Source organism: Lathamus discolor, chromosome 1 (genome assembly GCF_037157495.1).
Source record: "Lathamus discolor isolate bLatDis1 chromosome 1, bLatDis1.hap1, whole genome shotgun sequence".
Classification (NCBI taxonomy): domain Eukaryota; kingdom Metazoa; phylum Chordata; class Aves; order Psittaciformes; family Psittacidae; genus Lathamus; species Lathamus discolor.
This window is the reverse complement of record NC_088884.1, coordinates 131,953,851-131,974,837: the sequence shown is the minus strand read 5'-3', so window position 1 is coordinate 131,974,837 and position 20,987 is coordinate 131,953,851. Positions and strand designations below refer to the sequence as shown.

Here is a 20,987-nt window from a genome sequence, read left to right as displayed (position 1 = left end):
AACACAGTTTCAGCAATACACATAATGTAGATGATTAGGAAACAAGCTCATTAAAACTGGCAAAGACAATGTCACATCCTGCACCTTCCTTTCTGATACAGTGTGAAATGCTGCTTCTTTCTATTGGAAAGTAATAAATTTTTGACTGCTGTTTCTCACTGGTGATTTTGGCCACAAAACATATTTGCTACTTGACAGAAAATAAGGAGAAAGGATAAAAGGAAACAAAGGAGACAAAGGAAAAGGAGAAAGCTGTTTCTTTAATGAAGGACAGATAGGGATCTGGAAAATAAAAATATCTTGTGCTAAAGAGCAATAACATATGATGTCCCTAAAGGGGGATGATTGTTTTATTGACTTTCTGGATATTCTGCTCCAAGGGAATTAGACCCACATTATCATTCTTGTCACAGAAGTTTCCACAGATGATAGAATAAGTGAAAGACAGCACTATTACCATACTTGCAAAATTGTTGCTGAAGAGCTTGCCTAGGCCTCTGCTTTTTGTTTTCTCAGTTAGTACTGACACATTTTTTGTGAATTCCATAAAGAAATGAGGCTTATACAGCTGTATAGACTCCTTCATGGCTCATTTTCCTTTTTGCAAGCCACTCATTAACTTTGTAACCAATTGTCCGGTTTCAACCAAATTCAGATAAAGGAGAGAAATCTCTATTACTGTGTCCAAACATCAGAATCAGTTTCCAGCTCCTAGGTCCATACATGCCCTGCAACCTCTTCTAGTCCCATTTTATGCTAGCAAGGACAGAAGAAACCTATAGTTCACATATATGGTTTTTTTTTCCCCTGCTGAATCAGTGACCACAGAGTTTATTTTTATTACTGCTTTTTATTTAATAATGTCAATGTCCATTCATTCCTGCTTTCCTGTTTTTTCAGTCAAGTCTTTTACATTCCAGGCTAACAGGAAATACCATTTAAAAAATGCTAATACACTTCCTCGCATTCTTCCTAGGTTTATTTTTCCACTACCTCCCGTTGAGCCAATCGGTCACTCCCATGCTATGTAGTTTTTTCTAAAATCCAGTCTGAATACTCAGCAACTTTTGTGTAGACACCTGGCTGCCTGCGGCGAGCGCATCCTTCGCCCCAGCTGGTGATGCCCACCAGATACCACACCTCCTCATGCTTGCATGACAGTGGCCCTCCTGAATCCCCCTGTGCCATAGGAGAAAAAGACAGAGAACACAAGGAAGAGCACTCCTCAATATTTCTCTCTCACAGAAAGCCTTAATTAAAATCAGCATCATTCAGTGTTAACACCAGCATACCTGCCTGGATTTCAATCACTTTCGCTTAAGACTAATTAAAAGAGTACTGAAGCATTTTTTCTGCTTTTCTAGTAAATTGACTCCTAAATACTTTCCAGTTCTTGCAAATAACTTCCATTTTCCATGAAAGGTTCAAAACTACCTTCTTTTTTTCTTTGTTTTAGTTTATCTACATACACTGATTTAAAACCCAATGAAGACTACTTGAGCAAGTGAGAAATACAATAAATTTTCCAATGTTTTCTCTTACAACCCTGGCTGCAGTGTACAACCTGGTTGTAGTTGTCTATGTCGCTTATCTTGTTTGAGGGACTCTGTCTCTCAAAAGATAAAATACCTCTCTCTCTTCCTTTTCCTGTTCCTAACTGATCTTTCTGAACATAACATAATGTTCAGTATAGCTGTTACGAGTTGTTGAGACAATAGCAAGTGTGTTATTTTTATAAAGCAGCATCTCCATGTTCTAGTGCAATGTATCAAATAAAGAAAGCTTAACTGGCACAGAGAAAAAATTACTTCCCACATCAAAGTATTTTAACTCCTATTTACTCAATACTGATTACAGTAACAGTAATATTTTAACATAAAAATGTTAACTGTCAAACACTTCAAGTGAAAATATTTTCATCAACAGAGAATTCAATCTTACTAATCAATCTTTTCTTGCATAAATTAACTCAGAATATTTGAATTAATGGAATTGCATGAATTTACACCTGAGCAGAGAATTCAGATCACTAAACTCACGCTACTGTGCCATTTTGAACTCTAATAATGAGCAGACCAGTCTGTTGTCTTTAGTGTTCCATTCCCCATGCATTTTAGTAGCATAGTTAGCATCCTCCCTTCTGGTTTGCACACAGTGGATGCTTTAAAATAAGCTTTCACGTACTGTATTTCATAGCAAGTAATAAAAACCTGTTTTAATTGGTAAAATGCTTTGAGATACTATACTTGCTTTCTTTGGATTTCTCATACTCCAGAGTAATACTGGCTTACTCTCTAAATAGATGAGATATATCTACATACACTCAGATTTTTTTATCTATAGAATCTATCCACCATGATTTCAATGTCACATAAGAAATATTTTCCATATACATTGATTTTCAGTGTTTTTGACACGCAAAAGTGACAAGTTAATTACAAGCTCTATTGATAACCATATTTTTTCTAATGATAATTAAAAAATAATCTTAGTATTCAGTTATATATTTGAATAAATGGTTGGAATATATGACTATATACTGCCTCATTACCTTACAAGCATCCCTTCCACCTTCATCATAGCCAGCACAGACCACTTTGTCCCCTATTCTGTGTTTTCGATACCTTGCCTGGCATTCTTCTTTTGACATGAGGGGAACAGTAGCCTTCTGAAGAATATCTTGTACACGACCTATGGAATAGGAAGTATAGATAGAGAAATATTCGCTCCTAGCAAAATTAAATTTCAAACTAAACTCTAGAAATCCCCATACAGTGACATTACAAAGTTGGAGGCCCCGGATTTTAGAACATTGCTAGATGTTCATGACACTGATTTTCCTTTTTTTGTGTAACTAAACAATGTGAGTTGTCTGGTAATTTGAATAATTTGTAATGCCTTTTTATAACTCATGTCTGGGCAAACTTCAATATTCCTCTGTGATTTGCAGTGAATCCTTGTATGAGTATGGGTTTCAGGACAGTGGTCCTTGGAGCATAGCTATCGAAAGTATTGCTTTGTGTTACTAACAATTATTTCTTAGTAATGTGTCACAATAGGCTTGGAATCTCCCATTTGCTGAATCGGTGCCACTCCATGCCCTAGTAGTTTACAGGATGGAGACATTTGCAGATAGAGTAAATAACAGTATTTGAGAGCATCCTATTCTTAGAAATTAACAGAAAATATCAGCCTATATGATATTTACCTAAATTTGTTTGATTTCATATTGGACTCTAACCTTCAAATAGGAAGGTGTATAAAGAACACTGTTTAAATAGGTGTGTATATATATACATACACATAAATAGTACACACATAAAAATATAAATAAATACATGCAAAAACATACTTTGATAATTAACAGTTGTTTCGCTTACCTCCATGTAAAATCAGAGGAGCTGAAATCCCATGTACTACCAAAAACCCTAAGTTATTGGCATATAATCAACCTTCAGAATCGTAAAAGCAACATACTTCAATCTGCAATTTCTAAAGTGATATGAATACAATCAGCATAAAAAAAGAAAAGCATGGGCTCTGCGCAAACTGTAATTCAAAACCTCACAGTACAATGATAAGACTGTTGTGTTTTTTCAGCTGGGAGTGTGAAAAGGAGTGTGCATTCCAGATATATTCTGGGTTTTGCCAGTAAATTAACATAGAATCTAAGAAAAAATATTTGAGGTTTGTACAGGATATACTTAAGGTTGCATTCTTACACATTCCAAATTATTGTATCCATCCATAAAATCCAATTTCTGTGTCAGAACATGGAGCTATTTAATGATAACTTCATATGTCTTTCATGTATGTTTTGTGATGTCTTAATAGAAATAGATTTTAATTTATTATATTACAGTGTTAGCCAGATAGCAATAATGCTAGCCAAGAACATGTGGCATTTTCTTTAAAAGAAGAACACAGGTTTCCTTCTTTTTTTTTTTTTTTTAATTTTGCAAGTAAAAGAACTCAGTGTTTAAATATTTATCTGTACCTTTTTCTTTTCTGTAACCCCATCCAACTACCCAACAGTCAGTATAAAGTACGTTAGTGTCTTCTTTCGATGGCAGGCAAATAGGCAGTTGAAGATCTAAAACACAATAGAAATATTAGTTTGACCAGCAAAGGCAACTGCAGCATTAAGGTTTTGTGGGCAACCTACACAGTCCCTGAAGATAAGCTCCATATTACGCTTTGTTCCTTGCACTACATATCATTCTAGTAAATAAATATAAACAAAAGCCACCCATTTTCTCATCAAAGCCAAAAGAATGAGATTCTCCTCAAACCCCAGTAACTGCACATTAATGGAAGCCAGCCCAGGCATCATGCACATCCATACCAATGCCAGCCCTGTGTGATCCTGCACATTTTCAGAATTCCTCTGAAATACACTACATACCAGTAAAATTCATAGGCTTATCAAGTTTCATTAAAGCAATGTCATATCCAGTCTGTGCGTATTTATACTGAGGATGAACAATAATCTCTTCCACTTTGAAGAAGGGCGTATCCGCATTTATTTCTGATTGTTTTAAAATACCAGCATAAACACGCCAAATGTTGGGATTCTCAAGACTAAGGGAAAAAGACAAACAGTCAGTCTGTGGCAAAAGACTTGCACTGATTTAGAGTTTGCGTGCAGATGCCAATATCTTCCCTTCCTCCTGAGTGTGCAGTGAACAGCACTGAGGTCATTGTGTCAATTTTTTACTTTCATACTCTCAAAATAAAACAAAAGAAAGGTTTGCTTTGTCCATCCCCTCCACTTCTTTCTGTTCCTCTCGCTATTCATATTTTCTTTCCCACATCTGCTTTCTCCTTTATGTTCAGACTCTCATTGTCCTGATCTTTCTTCGTCCTCCTTCCCCTTCTGCCTTCTTTTATTTTCCCTATTTCTCCTCTCATACATATATATATACACACACATAGATATATGTACTATTTTCAAGGGCATAATGAAAGCCCTGAAGTAAAACATGAGATTCTTTCCATTCATTCCAACACAATAGATTTTTTAGTAACAAAAACAGGGTTGGGAATAGAAATTCAAGTAGAGTCTATCCTGACAGTTATTTGTTAGGAAAATGACTCTAGCCAAATAAATATAAAGTGTAACATCATAGACCTATATGACAAGTTCCAGGTAATCTTTATGGCTTTGACTTTACTTTGCATAAGTTTAAGGGCTATTTTACTGTGATATTCTACCATTAAGGCTACCTAGAATTTTGGTATATGCAATAGAGAGGATGCAAAACTTATCTTAAATAAACTTTCACAAATTTTAAAAGATTTTATACACAAATTTATAAATATCAGCTAGGCTTGATACTTTCCAATTAACAAAGTCTATTTTCTATGTTTTCTTTTGCAAACATGTCTTCTGTCTTTGCCTTTTATAATACTGGTAACTTCTACACTGGATAGCAGGTAGAGAATATTTTTTATACGGGGCTTTTTAGAAACTTTCACAAAGACTGCCACTGGAGGCAAAATATTGGCAATACTATTCCATGTGAAAATTATAGTGGGCAACATACTACACTGTATGAGTAAAACCACCTAATTTTTGACCAGATTGATGGGTCAACATCCTCTTCGAAACATTTTATCTGTTACCTACCCCTTCTCTCCCTATCAGACTGCATTATAGCCTTACATCTATTATTCTGTAAATAACAGGATAACCTAGTTTACAGGTGATGACAATCTAACAAAGTAAATTAATCATCTGCATGACAAATCATATCTTCACAAGTAACTTCATGACCCAGATTTGATGGTAATTCAATTAACAATACAGACTATACTTATCAGTGCTAAAATCTGCATTAAAAATAGGTTATTAACAGACTGATTGATAGATTTTAGGAAAACAAAACTCAACCAAACAAACTGTTAAAAGAAATCCAGAACAATTGGGATCTGGATATTTCATGTAATGCAGAGATAGGTACCAGAATAAGGCTAATTGGACCCCCATAGATATTTGTGTCCTTATCAAATCAGCTAACTTGCACCCTGCTGCTGAAGCTATCAGATTAGTACCATTTCTCAAGTGCCATGGAGAAACCTCTGAGATAAGTCATTTGAAGTTTATGAAATGAAATGGAATAACCTAGCAAAAGATTTCCCTTGATAAATGATACAGTATTACAGTAAGAAGCTTGTATCACATGAGAATGTCCAAGTTTCCATAGGTTTCTGATATCTGCTTTAGAATTTCCTCTATATTCATTAAAATAACCTAGCCTCAGCAGTACAGTACTATGTTACAAAGGGAGAAAGTATGGAGTTCCAGTTACATTAAGGATATGAATATTTTACCTTAGAGTTCACCTTTTGGTTGCATAAAACCAGTTTATTTTATTCTAGTCCTCATTTTTATCTTTCTGAAAGGTAGAGATCTCAACTGATCTCACCCTGGATGACATTTTGGGGTTTATTTGCATATTTACACTTAGGCCTCACCTCATGACACAGTGAGCAGCTGTAAGAATCCACTGGCTGCTGATGATAGAGCCCCCGCAGAGATGTCTCTGACGAGACAACTTCACATGCAAGCTGACTTGCCATGGCCATTCACCAGGAGCAGAGTCTGTCCCTCCAACAATCCTAATAGTTCTTGCAGAATGCTGCATACACACTAGAGAGATAATTTAAAACTTTGCTTGAAGATAGTCTGCACTCACCAATAAAAAACTAAGACGACTGCTGATCCCTGAAGAAGGACCAATCTTTTGCAAAGAAAGTGATGCCTGATGCAGTTTAAAACCTTTATGACATTTATGATCATAAAGTCTATCAAGGTGTTACTGTTAGCATTTACAATGTGCAGACCTGGCCAATGTCACATTTTCAGAGTACTCTTTAACTTTACAAGGCATCCCCCTGGGACACTGCAACCAATTCACTTAAAAAAGAACAACAAAAACCAAACAAACAAAAAAGAGGCCTGTAGTGACGTCAGTTAAGCACTGTCTCTTTTACCTGAAAGAAATTTTACTTACCAGTACTGGCCTTTTTTTTACATAACCTTAGTGAATATCCAGAGATCCTTCCTGGCCCGTGTACTATTTCCACTGGAGATCCATTCGAGGACATTTTTAGGTGACACTCACACTTTCTGCCAATGAATTCATGCAAAACTTCCATTTGTACTTTTTTCTTTTCATGCAGAACACACAAGTCCCCAATGCACATTGCAAGTCTGTGCAATGATTATTCCAGCAGTCTTTGACCATTTTAAAAAATATATCTCACCTTTCCTCATTGCATGAATCTTGGAGGGGATAATAGGTAAAAAACTGGCAGCGGATCACATCTGTGCAAGCCTGCTGACAAGCTCTGTGTCCTTTAGTGTAAGTGACATTGAGCTCATCTCCCAGAAAATTCATATGCATGTAAGTGCGAGAATTGCAGACTGTAAGAATAAGAGCATTCCAAGCATCAGAAAATCTATCAATTTGATTAACTCAAAATTAGTATTTTTATTGTAATTTATTGTTTACCAGGAAATGATCTTCTGCAATTTAAGAGACCAAAGCCTGATACAGCATTCTCTCGTGAAATAAGCGCCTCTGGTATCCCACTTGTCGATGTCTTCAGAAGGCAAAGATTTCTAAAATGAAATTCTTTTTATAATAACTAAATCTGTTCTCACATTCTAAAATTCATTGTTTAAGTACTGGTAAGGAAACATTCTTTCTTTAACGTGTTTTTTTATCCCAAGTCTCTATATGTTAAACCGTTTCATATGAAAATTCATTCGTTAAGTTCACTAGTTTACACTAAATTGAGGGGGCTTTTGCAGTTTCATGAAATGGCAGATGGCTGTGCTACTAAAGGTTGTACAACATTTACACATATGTAGAAGTGGTGATTTTAGATGATACATGCCATCACACTTTTGCTTCTCCCTGAAACTCCTTTGAGATTTTATACTTCATAGAATCATAGAATAGTTAGGGTTGGAAAGGACCTCAAGATCATCTAGTTCCAACCCCCCTGCCATGGGCAGGGACACCTCACACTAAACCATCCCACACAAGGCTTCATCCAACCTGGCCTTGAACACCGCCAGGGATGGAGCACTCACAACCTCCCTGGGCAACCCATTCCAGTGTCTCACCACCCTAACAGGAAAGAATTTCCTCCTTATATCCAATCTAAACTTCCCCTGTTTAAGTTTTAACCCGTTACCCCTTGTCCTGTCACTACAGTGCCTGACGAAGAGTCCCTCTCTCCAGCATCCCTATAGGCTCTTTTCAGGTACTGGAAGGCTGCTATGAGGTCTCCACGCAGCCTTCTCTTCTCCAGGCTGAACAGCCCCAACTTCCTCAGCCTGTCTTCATACGGGAGGTGCTCCAGTCCCCTGAGCATCCTCGTGGCCCTCCTCTGGACTTGTTCCAACAATTCCATGTCCTTTTTATGTTGAGGACACCAGAACTGCACACAATACTCCAGGTGAGGTCTCACAAGAGCAGAGTAGAGGGGCAGGATCACCTCCTTCGACCTGCTGGTCACGCTCCTTTTGATGCAGCCCAGGATACAGTTGGCTTTCTGGGCTGCAAGCGCACACTGCCGGCTCATGTTCGTTTTCTCACTGACCAGCACCCCCAAGTCCTTCACTGCAGGGCCGCTCTGAATCTCTTCTTTGCCCAATCTGTAGCTGTGCCTGGGATTGCTCTGACCCAGGTGTGTTTTGTGTGGAATGTAGATTTTTACCTATCTGCCCTACTAAGTGTGAAAGAAGAAAGCTCAATAGCAAATGTATTAAACCTGTTAACTTTATCAAAAATCTTTTCAAGTAAATAATACTGCTGGGAAGCCAGATGACTTTTCTGATAACTTCATAAAATTCAGCTTTAAGTCATTAAAGCAATCTTGAGGTTCACTGTTTCTTTGACGTGTATACCTTTTCAGATTAGCACCAGATGTGCAGCCGATCCCTGGTCACACTGGAGAACAGATAAAATGCCCACAGAAAATTATAAACTTACAAATCCAAAACATAAAAGACTGTGCTTTACTGAAAATAACCTTTTAACAAAAAAAACCATAGGTATAAAGAAAATAGTGGTTAAAAAAAAGACTGTGTGGATGGTTTTTTTTTTTTTTTGAAGTCTACTTAGAAATTTAAAGTTAGATATCATACTCACCTTTGTGACTTTATTTGCCATTCCCTGGTAAAGAATGTAAAGAACAAGCACTTTGGAAAATATGTACAAATAGTTTGGCAGACAGAGATATCCGGAGTGAAAAAACTTGTAATATTCATTCCTGAAAATTCTTGATCTTCAAAAATGTCCATTTGACAATCTGTATAAAACAAGAACATAATATGAAATCTCCAAACATTTCATTATGTTATCAGAAGATTAAGGCTTAGAAATTATTAATTTCTATCCTTAGTCACATTTCCTTCCTTTGTGACAGATAAGCTAGAAAAATAACACCACATTTTAACCAAAAACTATTTCTCAAGAACATTTTTGTGTGTGTAAACTTGTGGAGAGGACTGCTGAGTAGGGATAAGATTCATATAGAGAAGAGGAGAAATCACAGAGTCACAGAATGGGTTAGGTTGGAAGAAACATTAAAGATCTTCTAGTTCCAACCCCCCTGCCCTGCGCAGGGGCACCTTTCACTAGACCACGTTGCTCAAAGCCCTGTCCAACCTGGCCTTGAACACTGCCAGGGATGGGGCAGCCACAGCTTCTATGGGGAACCTGTGCAAGTGGCTCACCACCCTCATAGTGAGGAATTTCTTCCTTATAACTAACCTAAATCTGCCCTTTTTCAGCCAGAATACAGATTTGTTAATCTAATAGGGAATACTTTCTGTTAGGAGCAGTGGAAATCAGTGCATAAATTCACAGTTAGGAATAAATCACTGTAATCTCGGCAAAGCCTAAAATAATGAAGGTAATGGGAATATCTAAAAGGTTCATGAGAAGATCAGAAGAAAAATAATAGGATTATTATTTTAACATTTTATTTAATGTTATTTGAAAAGTAGGCAGAATGAGCAGGAGTAATGTAGTCAACCCTCTGACATTACCAAAATAACAAAGCAGAGGCTTGGCAGGATAATTCACACAACCAGACTACATAGCAGCTACAGGAAATACTAGCATGTTGAAAGAGAAAAATGAGTTGCCTCCTCCAATGATATACTTGAAGTCTTAGCTAAAATCCAGGTGGAACAATGAAAAGAGGATAAAAAAGGAAGCGCCAACATGGAGGATGTTTCTTGAAACTATCAAGCTGTCAGGACAGTAAAAACAATGTAATTATCTAAACAAGACTGTGGCAGCAGACAACTTCAGCCACTGAGAAAATACAGTAGACAAGACAACACTTCCCAAATACTGAAAACGTCTTACAACAAAAAGGGAAAAAGAGTAAAAACGAAGGTAGTGCTTAATGTTGCTCCTGTTAATTTGGTGAGGGTTTCAAAAAAAATAAGTATGGAAGGACAACACCACTGGACAGTAATTACAAAATAAAAACAGGAAAAAAAAAAGTCAGGGCACTAGAAAATAAGGGTCAATGAATTCTGAGAATTAGTAGGTATGATGCCATGTTAAGGGGAAATAGAAATCAGGAGAATCAATAGTTTCTAAAGGAAATTATATTTAAAGCATAAATATGGATCCAGAAGTTCAAGGAAGCTAACCCATGATCTCAGTGGTCATGTTCAGTGATTGCTTGTTCAATATTCAGTGACCTCAAGGAAGGTACTTTGAAAGAACAGAAATACAGATTGCTACAGATATGCAATAGCATGCGTGTTTAAGGACAAAATCAGAAAGGCAAAGGCACAAAACAAAAGGCAAGATAAGAGGGAGCAAACTGTTGAAACACAGAATGCCATTCAGTTAGCACTAAGAAAGGAGCTCAGGTTCTGCTCAGGGGAGAATGAAAGCTAATGTCAAACAGCACAAGAAAGGCTAAAGAACTGCCATTTCTTAACTTTGCCCTCTTCTTCATGAAAACAAACTACAGTTAGATGGTCAACAACATTAGCGTTAGTGAGCAGAGGAAAGAGGGCATGGCAAATCAGGAAACAAAAATCCCATATTGATGATTTCAGTGGCCTTAGAATCTGACTGAAGCAACCTCTAATTTTTTTCATACAATTTAACTTTTGTTTACAGAGGACTGTTGTGATTCCATGAGCTTTGAAAGGAGAAATGTGTCGTTTTGAAATCAGGACAGGACACTAGAACATACACAGCAAAGAATTAGTCAGCCTAAATAGAGTCAGAAAAAAATCTAGAAGAAATATTTAAATAAACCCATTTCAGATATTTGCAACACAACAAGGCAGAAGGCAGCATTGAGATTTAATGACTGCATTTGACAAATCTCTGTCTGAATAAGTATAGCTGATTTGCCTTGGATTAGGACAGATGACCAGAAAGACTGGTAGGAACAAGACTGACCTCCACATGCTTTCAAAAACCCTAATTTAATTTGTGATAAATCATTACTGCCTTACCATAATTGTTGTAAACCATAAACATCTTCGGTAAAGTCTCAAACGGCTTTCGATGTCTTTTTTTAACTTAAAATCATATTGTTTGTGCATATGTGACAGTTCTCTGACTCCTCTCAAAGCTAGTGAGCGGTACCCCTCCTGTGATTTTTCCTTTGACCACAATACATGTCTTTTTAGTATATCTTAAATCAAGAGTTTAGAAAAAAAACCAATCTTCCCTCCACTTCACTTCACTCTCTTATATATAGTGAGGAAATAGTAAATTTGTTTTCTTCTTCTTACAAACCTTTTTCTTTCTTTTATCATTCTTCACATTTAAAGAAAAATGAAGTGTCTTCATTGTTAAGATCTGAACAAAACTGGTTTTTTTTTTGCCTGAGTGATGATTGCAGGAACAAGCACAAACACTGCTTTCATTATAAATCATTCGCAAAACACAGATACATCCCTCTGTATTGGCCAGTTGTATTAGAAAGCTGCATGTCTTCATTAACAATTTCAAAGTGCATACAAGGTATACAAACAGAATTTAGAAAGCTTTATAGTCTTCTGATCTTTGACTTTGATGGGATTTTATCTTTCACTTTTGTATCCATGTTACAAAGATAACATGCAATTTCATCAAGTTAATCTTGTGAAAGAATTCTTTAGATCTTCAAAGCAGACAGCTGTTTTTGTAAAACAAATGATAAAACGGGAAAATAAAAAAGATCTGACCCTCTTTTGTGCCTGAGAGTATTAACTATATTTGCAAGAATAAGTTTATATTAGAATGATTTTGCATAATGAAACATTTATACAAAGGACAAATGTCAGAGAGAGACTGCACCTTGTCATCCACAACCCTTAAAACTAAACTGAATCAGAGATTTTAAATAGTTACCTATTTCAGAAAGCTGGCATGGTTTTAAAGAGAATCCAGACACAACCTCATCAAGCACCTTTATGCTGGTTGGAGTTCCTACACTGGTATGTTTCAAGAAGCATTTTTTACTGAGTGACAAAGAATAAAGAAAGTGGTAAGACAGCAGGCCATCTTCCTTGCTCTACACCATCCTCCTGGCCCCATAATTCCATGGTGCATGTTCTGGCCATAGACCAGAGCAATCTCTATTCTCCACGACAAACTTCAAATGAGGAACAGAACTAGCTGAACAATGCTTAACTTTCAAAATTGTTCAGATAAACAGCTCAAAAACAGGTCTGATAAAAACAAAAGAATGTCTCTGGCTGCTCTGACAGTTCTCTTTTCAGAGCAATAACCAGAGCAAGTTTTAACAGACCAAGAGATTTGTACACCTAGCAATACAATTTGCATGTAAGTATCTCCAAAAGATTCTGATTTTATTCAGTGCTATGATAAGGAAGTTTTTCTTTCTCACCAATGGAAAATTAAAGCTCATTTACTTCAGACATTTTCCTATCTATAAGTTTGAAAAAACATTGCAAGGATGACAAGGCAGGAAAAATAATTGTCTTGAATAAATTCTCACACCTTAGACTGCTCTGAAATCTACACTACCAAAGCACAGCACTGCCCAAGGAAAGGGATCAAACTTGTGTTTACCGAAAGCTTGCATCATGAAATGTTTCTGAGGCATATGTAAAAAAATGACAACGATTGTCATTGGTACATCTTTTTTGACACTGTTGATAGCTGTCAGTCATAGTAACATCATGAATTTGCCCTTCCATATCCAGTCCTATGTGGACATCTGGACTGCAAGCTGCGGAAAAGAAAGAGAGACCAAGTTCTGAAAACATGCTTCTGTTCTCCTCCCCACCCTGAATCCCAAGCTGCCCAAAAGATAGAAGTTCGTATGACATAGCCCTCACAAACCAGATTCCACCTCCCATGCTCACTTCAGTTACATCATATTTCACATATACTTTTAGTAACAAAATCAGAAGTGTAGGTACAGTATGGTACTGCATGTCAGAGGGAAAAAACAGCAGACTTTGACAGCGCCTCTGCCTACATGAAAGATGAGCTCTGAGAGCTATGGCTGAGACCAAGATGACATTAAGCAGAGCAAGAACTCAGGATGGATTCTAAAACATACTTTCTCATTTCCTAACTCATAGAGCAGTCTAAAGGTGAATTCTGCTGTCATAAACAACAGACATCTCCTATTTGAGTCAGAAGATGTAATTTACACTCCACAGAGGGAGAATTGGGTCTGTGAGGTTTGAAATAGCCCCCCATGTAGGATGCATGTGTTACCTCATGGTCAGGGGGGTCTCTTCACAGAGCACAGGTTAGCCGAACACTGGAGACATTTTTAAACATATATAGGTAGATTTCCCTTTTAGCGACATTAATCTGATTCTACAGTAACTCCAGTTATATCAATTAGTCTGTGTAGCATAACAAATAACATCCCATTGAAATCTATTTTGCTGGGCCAAATATGAAACTCTCAAATATGAATGTGACAGGATGTTGGTAGGAAAAGGGTTTTAAAAGTCCTGACTGCTCCGAAAGGCAAGTGGCCAGAAGAAGCAAGCACAACTGATTTGTCAATAGCTGCAATAGAGAACTTGCATAAAGTAAGAAAGACCCATTTAGTCCTGGCATATTGAGGTATTATACTGATAAAACCGAAGAATTAGCTTGACACCCATAAGACACTACTTGGCACTCAAATTCAGGAACTGAATAAATGCATTCTTATTCTATTTTTCTGCAGTACCATGCTATGTTTAAAGCTGATCTTCTCTTAATGACATCATTATGATGGTAGAAGTTTAAAATATATTTAAAACAAGGCATTTAATAGGCTTTATATATACTTGCTGGTAACTTGCAGGTACGGCATGCTGACACTAAGACTGTGCATAGCACACATACATCAAAAGATTGAGCTGCTAATAAATTATTACACAGAATCATGAAGGTAGCAACATCATTTTGTGACTGTGCAATTCTGCTTTGCTGGACATCTGCTCTACAAAGCTGTAAAGCAGGACACCATGAGCAGCTTGCTAGAGTTGAATTGTAGTGGCAAATTAATCTTTAGAACTGGAGCTGCTAGTCAAAGCACATGCTCCCATCTGCCTCTAGCAAATGAAGCAGTGACCCCAGGAGCATAATTTCCCTGTCACCTTTTCTGGGGAGCCTTGGTGGTGGACAATTGGGGCTGAAGGGTGAAACCAGTAGAAGATTTTGTAGTGACAGGACAAGGGGTAACGGGTTAAAACTTAAACAGGGGAAGTTTAGATTGGATATAAGGAGGAAATTCTTTCCTGTCAGGGTGGTGAGGCACTGGAATGGGTTGCCCAGGGAGGTTGTGAGTGCTCCATCCCTGGCAGTGTTCAAGGCCAGGTTGGATGAAGCCTTGTGTGGGATGGTTTAGTGTGACGTGTCCCTGGCCATGGCAGGGGGGTTGGAACCAGATGATCTTGAGGTCCTTTCCAACCCTAACTATTCTATGATTCTATGATTCTATGATTCTAAGTTGTGTTTGAAAGAGGTCTAGCAAAGAACATACATAATACTGCTTGGCTGCTTCCCTGATGGTATTCCTGTTTCCAAAATGTTAATTTTCTAACATCTGGTACATGATAGAAAGCATGAAATGCATAAACGTGAATAACTACATCTTACCACTAATTTGGACGTCACATTGTTTTAAGGAATGTCCAGAGATAGCTCCTTCCATATCCACTTTTGGCAGCATTTCTGTTTCACTGTCTTTTAAGTAGCAGGAAAACCTGGGTTTTAAAATGCAGGAATTAGTATCTTTTGCAGTACAGCACAGACTTTCATAATTGGTACTTAGATGAAATGCAGACTGCCCAATATCCCTCAATGTTAAAGATTAGACAGGTACAGTTTGGAGAAAGATAAGGTAGAGCTGCATCTGCTTTGCTGGCTACTTTGTTGTAGTAGATGAGTTTACTCAGTGTATGAGAGCTCCAAGAGGTGTCATTAAAGCAAGAAGCAGCTCCCAGTGTTTGGAGGACAGAAATGCAGTGGGCATAGAGAGGGAGGACAACCTCATCCTCTCAGGCTACTGAAGTTCTTTATTAGAAAAAAATGCTAGAGAGAGAAAGTGGGATATAGGAGCAAGGATCACTGGGGCTATGAAATTGCTCACATTGTTCCCCAACAATAAGCACATGGCACAGAGGAGGAAGTGCATGGTCAGTTCTGTCTCCTTGAAAGGGTTGGTATGTGAGTGTGAAAGATTGGGCATTACCACAATTTATCTTTTGAATTTAAGCAAATACTCTTTTAGATCACCAGTTTTAATTAAAGACACGACACCGTTTTCCAAGGCAACCCTTTAACTTTCCCTGTGTGCCTGTGTTCTGTCAAAACATTACCAAGTTCCTAAACTTGGAGACCAGCAGAAGCCATGTGAATATGAACATTTTACCTTTTTTCAGGATCTTTAGTCCATGTCGCTGGCAAATAGGTGAAGAGCAGACAGGTAGGATGGAAAGTACACACTACTTGGCAGTAATTGGCACTTGGTGTAAAAACTGTAGTGAGGTCTTCTCCTTGGAAGTATGTATCTTCATAGATCTGAGTCACACATTCTGATACAGAACACGAAAATGTGTACGTTGTTAGAGATTAGAGACACGCAATTCATCAGGAGAGGGAGAAGCTACTGATCCTTTTTATCATTGACCTTGCTTTTAAGACACTCCAGCAGAAGAGGGTGAGGAAGATGAGTAGCACAGTTCCTCTGAGTCTTATCTTTGTCTTATTCCCTCTGCCTATATTCCTGAGGAAATAAAACTCTCTGAGGTGTCTCCCCTCTGTTCCCTGTCTTGTATCTAGTGCTGGAGCAAGGCAGCTTGCGCCAAGGCAGAAGCCAGAGCAGCAGGATGTGCCACAAGGCAGATCTGCACGGCAGAGAGGAAGGGACCTTCTCGCAGCAGATCTCAGGAGGAGCAGAAGCATCTCCTGAGAGAAACCAATACGGAGCACCATTAAAAGGAATACCAGGAGAAGGAAGCACAGAGATTGAAAAGAATCAGCAGGTTGCATGTCCTATTTTGTTTAGGGATGGTCTGAGATCAGAGTCCCAGGCACTGACACTGCTCGCAGCTTCAGTGGCTCCCAGCATTTGTATGCCTTCTGCTCCCTCACATCCACCCTGAACCCACTCTGACTTGTTTCACAATAAAGAAAATGCTGTTACAGGAGTGGTGTCTCAGGAACTGTCCAGAATAAAAATGAGCCCAACTACTACCTTGCATCTACAGGAATTCATCATAAAATCTATAATAAAATATATATATATATAAATATATATATATAAATATATATAAAATCTATAATGAAATCCGCTCTTGCTAAGCAGCAACCTGTTCCTATCTTTCAAACTGAAAGCATTTGCAAGATCTCCATATTAAAACACAACAGGAGGGCTGGTTTTCCAGAGGAGCCTACTCTCTTTTCATATTTTGCTCTACAAAGGGGTAGCAAATCGGCAAATATGTCAATTTTTATTCCTTTATTTGCAAAAGTGCTTTTCCTTAGCTAAAAGATAAAGAGAAAATCCTGTAGTTTTACAGAACAGGAGGACACTCAACTGAAAGCATTTTATTTAGCTGCTTAATCTGTTACTACAAAGTGATTCTACTTTATCAAAGGCTGTTTGAAATGAAAACAAATGGAACTATCATATTGGATTTTACAGTTTTAAAATATTACAAGTAAATTTTATTTGTTAATGTGATTATAAACTATATTTAGGTAATTCTATGTTTCCTGTACATGGGTAAAATATATAATTTACCTAAAAAAGGAATTATTAGGCATATGTAGAAGTTACACTAATAGATTTAAAGATTTTTTGTTACTACAAAATTTGCATTTTATATGCATCCAAGTTTTCTGGTTTCTATACTTTGAGGATCTTTCTCTAGAAATCTGTATTTATTGGTCTCAGTAGAGTTTCTTCACTCAACTTTGTCATTAACAGAAAAGCATTTTCTGTTAGAAAGCTCTAAGTGAATTTTAAAGTCAAAAGAAAATAATATTGTAATTATTTGCTTTATCAGACATTTTGTTTCTTATTTACCTTCTCCTAGTATAAATTAATACCAAATAATACTTATTTACACTGTAAAACTATGTAAAACTGTAAGTTCAAGTCTGAAAACTGTAATTTAATAAAAATATGTTTCCTAGGCCTCAGAAATGTTCCAAGATTTTAGTTTTGCTGAGATTTTAAGCCATTTAAATCATTTCCTTAAATAATACTACATTTGTCAAACAGATTTTGCTACAAAGCTGTTACCAAATTGTCCTAAAAGAAAACAGTTAATACATTACTGAACACAAACTTGTGCTAGGCCTGAGTTAGAAGCACATGGCACTTCAGGGAAATGCAAGGCAATTTTGTAGTTTGATTTTTGCTAACTGAACTAAGTAAATCATTAACAGAGACTGACATTGAAAAACAGACACAATCACTGATGTTCCAGTGTATCAAGAGATTTAAAAAAGTCCCCAGCATTTACAATAAAACAACTGGTTCGGGAGTTATTCACATGTGCTGCAATAGTCTTTCAAGCATGATGGTACATAGGTGTTTGTTAGATACTTTTTACACCCTAAATTTCACACAAATAGAAGGTGTGAATAAGGCTCAAGGGTGGTGGGGTTTGTTTGCTTAAAAAATGTAAAAAGGGCTGTTGGCTCCAAAGCTCTGCTGGCTGCTGTCCCCCAGGGAGGCAGCTGGGCTGAGTGCATCACTCCTGCCTCCTACCCCAAGGGCAGCCTCTGAGGAAGGGGCTAAGGCTCCTCTGCAGCCAGGAAGAGGCAGCCAGTTTACCCCAGCACTGCCACAACAGCCTGCAACAGCCAACACACATTACTACAAAACTTCAGAGAGCTGTAATTTGTGCTTGGGGGAGCCAGGTTAGTGCAAAGTCAGCAGAGAAGTATGGGACACCACCCCACCTCCTGCTCACCCATCTACCGCAAAGGGCTCCCTTCCTAGGCTGCTACTAAAGCTGCTAATCTTGCTGTTGGCTGTAGGACACTGAACATCACACCAATCTCACAGCTATGAGCTGGATGCAGTCTCAGTCTGACAAAGAAAATTGCCTATAGCATGGCCCCATGCACGGTAGGTGAGGCGACAGCAGGGGAGGGTGACAGGGCAATGTTGGTAAAGCCCTGTTATAACATTCCTTTAAGGCAACAGGGTTATGTGAGTTACCCAAACTTGACTGAGCACAACCCAGCAGAATCAAGACAGCTCTTGGAGAACCATACTGTAGTTACTCATCATCTCCCCCTCTAGAAGAGTTGCATTATTCTGTGTGCCTATCTTAAGAATTATATATTCACTTACCACTGTAAACGGAAGCAAGTAAGAAAATGAAATAAAAAGTCTGATAAATCCCAATCATCCTAAAAAATACAAAATCATTCTTTAGAATATGTTTAATAAAGAGTGTATATTAGTTTTATAAAGTACCACAAGGCATATCACTGATTTACACTTGTACTTAATGCTATTAATTCATAATGACATTGAAAATTACAAATTACAGCTGTGATATGCCGTCGACGGGTATATAAAGTAACTTATAAGAACAACAAAAGCATATTTTTACTATGGTTTCAAGCAAAGTTTATAGGCACTCAGAGAATTTCTGCTTTATTTACAGCAGAATATTTATTCTTGCTTAGACTGGGAACAATATTCCAACAAAAAGCCATTATCAATCCTGACTCTGTCCTGTTAGTGAAGTGGGTACTATTATCACTATAGCAAACAAATAACATGCACACACTGCTTCTGGTATATGTTATATGTATTTTAAACCTTTTCTTTTCTCCATATGCTGCAATTAAGCTACCAAAGAATCAAATAAATTAACCACGCAACAGAATCCATAAATCGATCAATGTACACTGTCTTCTGGCTATGAAAACCTTTCACTGAATATCACTTGCAAAGTTGCAATAATGATTACATACCTGAACATACAGCAGGTCTGGATGAATGGATAAAGCTTATGCTTTAAAAAAAAAAAAAAGTCAACAGTTTATGTTAAATATTACTATGCCTGCAGCACTAACTTATCTTCAATATTTGCTTTGAATGGGTACTCTTTCTGTCAATATTGTTACTGACCTTGGGCCATTTTCAAAGCATACATCATCCAGACTGCAAGGAAATCAATGTCCAGGTTTCCACACCAGCTGAAGATCTGCCTCTTGATGACGTTTGAAAATAAAAGTCAAATCCCTGGGTCAGAACAGCCGGAGTATCTGCTACTAGCGCAAGAACCTACATAAACAGGGAAGGAGATCTCAAGAGTAAATCCTGAGTTGGGGCAGGGGGAAATCCGCATGAAATCTGTAAGACCGGTGGCTCAGACCCAAGCAAATGACACCATTAAGAAACTTCTGTAACCAAGGACAGAATCATGACCTATGTTTTCTTACACTATTTTCTAGACACATTCCCTTGTAAAAAAGAGACAGCTATATTCTTCAATTATGTATTTTGTGCTGTCTTTTCTTTCTCAAGTACTTATTCCTCCTTTTCAATACTCTGCAGGAATTATCTCATCTACATCTTCCAAGTAGTTTTACTGTGGTCCTTTCTATGCTTGTGAGAGCATCTTCAGTCTGCTGGAAGTCCATGACTTGTGAGCCAGCAAGGTCTTCAGCTCCTCCTTACTGAGGAAGGACTGTCTCAAAGAAAGTCCGTACTCTCCTGTGTGTCAATTTGCTTTGTCCTGACATGCTTGTAGGAGAGGACTCAAATATTTTCAGTGCAGCAGCTTTCATTTCTATGTGCTGTCCTCTGTTTTAATGTGTTACAGTGACAACGGAGAGTGCTAGAAGGCTTTATGGCAAGACACATTAGTAGTTTATTCCTGTAACGTGAAATGTTTTGAGACTAAGATGCCTGTAACGCTCTCACATTCAGCTCTGAAGAGGAGCTTTTCCATCAGCTATGAGGTGTGTATCATGGGAGCACAGCTCTGGGAGAGAGCTCCAGTCAACATGACTGAAGTCTTCCTGTGCTACCACAGGTATGTCACTGAGCGTCTCTCTTCTCATCTGTAAAAAGACAATAATCTTTTACAGCTCTGTAAAAATTATCATTTTTACTTCAAATTACAGAATTTTCATAATCATGAAAGCAATGACAAAACCTACCATGTATATTCATAGATGAAACAAGCTGAACTTTTATATTTGTGCTTCTCAACCTGCACTATTATTCGATTAAAAAATTTTTTTCCTTAATTTGTGTGTGTGCATTTCACTTGGTGACACAAAGGGATTAGAAATTCTCTCCAAGGACTTTTACTTCCTTTTCATTTCTCATCCAGGCTTTCCAGCTCAGCTATAAGGAAGTGTTATTCCAGCTCATTACTGTCTTATTAATAAACAAAACCCCAAGAAAACTCCAACCTCACATTTCCGGGAAAGTAAGGTATGCTGTTCAAATCTGCAGAAAAAACAGGGAAGATTTGTCATAAA

General features: G+C 37.6%; 1 protein-coding gene across 4 annotated transcripts; it reads right to left on the bottom strand.

The window, feature by feature from the left end:
• Nucleotides 1-239: 239 nt before the first annotated feature.
• F11 (coagulation factor XI) lies at nucleotides 240-19,550 on the bottom strand. Of its 4 annotated transcripts, XM_065696109.1 has the most exons (15): nucleotides 19,467-19,550; nucleotides 18,835-18,893; nucleotides 15,895-16,057; nucleotides 15,120-15,226; nucleotides 13,080-13,239; nucleotides 12,396-12,505; nucleotides 9,168-9,327; nucleotides 7,518-7,627; nucleotides 7,270-7,429; nucleotides 7,017-7,132; nucleotides 6,478-6,652; nucleotides 4,406-4,581; nucleotides 3,998-4,093; nucleotides 2,552-2,691; nucleotides 240-1,179 (listed from the first exon to the last, which is right to left on the bottom strand). In XM_065696109.1, exons 1-15 carry the CDS (start codon nucleotides 19,472-19,474, stop codon nucleotides 1,024-1,026), a joined length of 1,896 nt encoding a protein of 631 aa, XP_065552181.1. In that variant the 5' UTR covers nucleotides 19,475-19,550; the 3' UTR covers nucleotides 240-1,023. The 4 variants fall into 4 exon arrangements, 3 of the variants coding, with proteins under 3 accessions (XP_065552181.1, XP_065552191.1, XP_065552203.1); XM_065696119.1 differs by lacking the exons at nucleotides 12,396-12,505; nucleotides 13,080-13,239; XR_010616213.1 differs by lacking the exons at nucleotides 240-1,179; nucleotides 4,406-4,581 and having other exon boundaries at nucleotides 2,605-2,691.
• Between the last annotated feature and the right edge of the window lie 1,437 nt (nucleotides 19,551-20,987).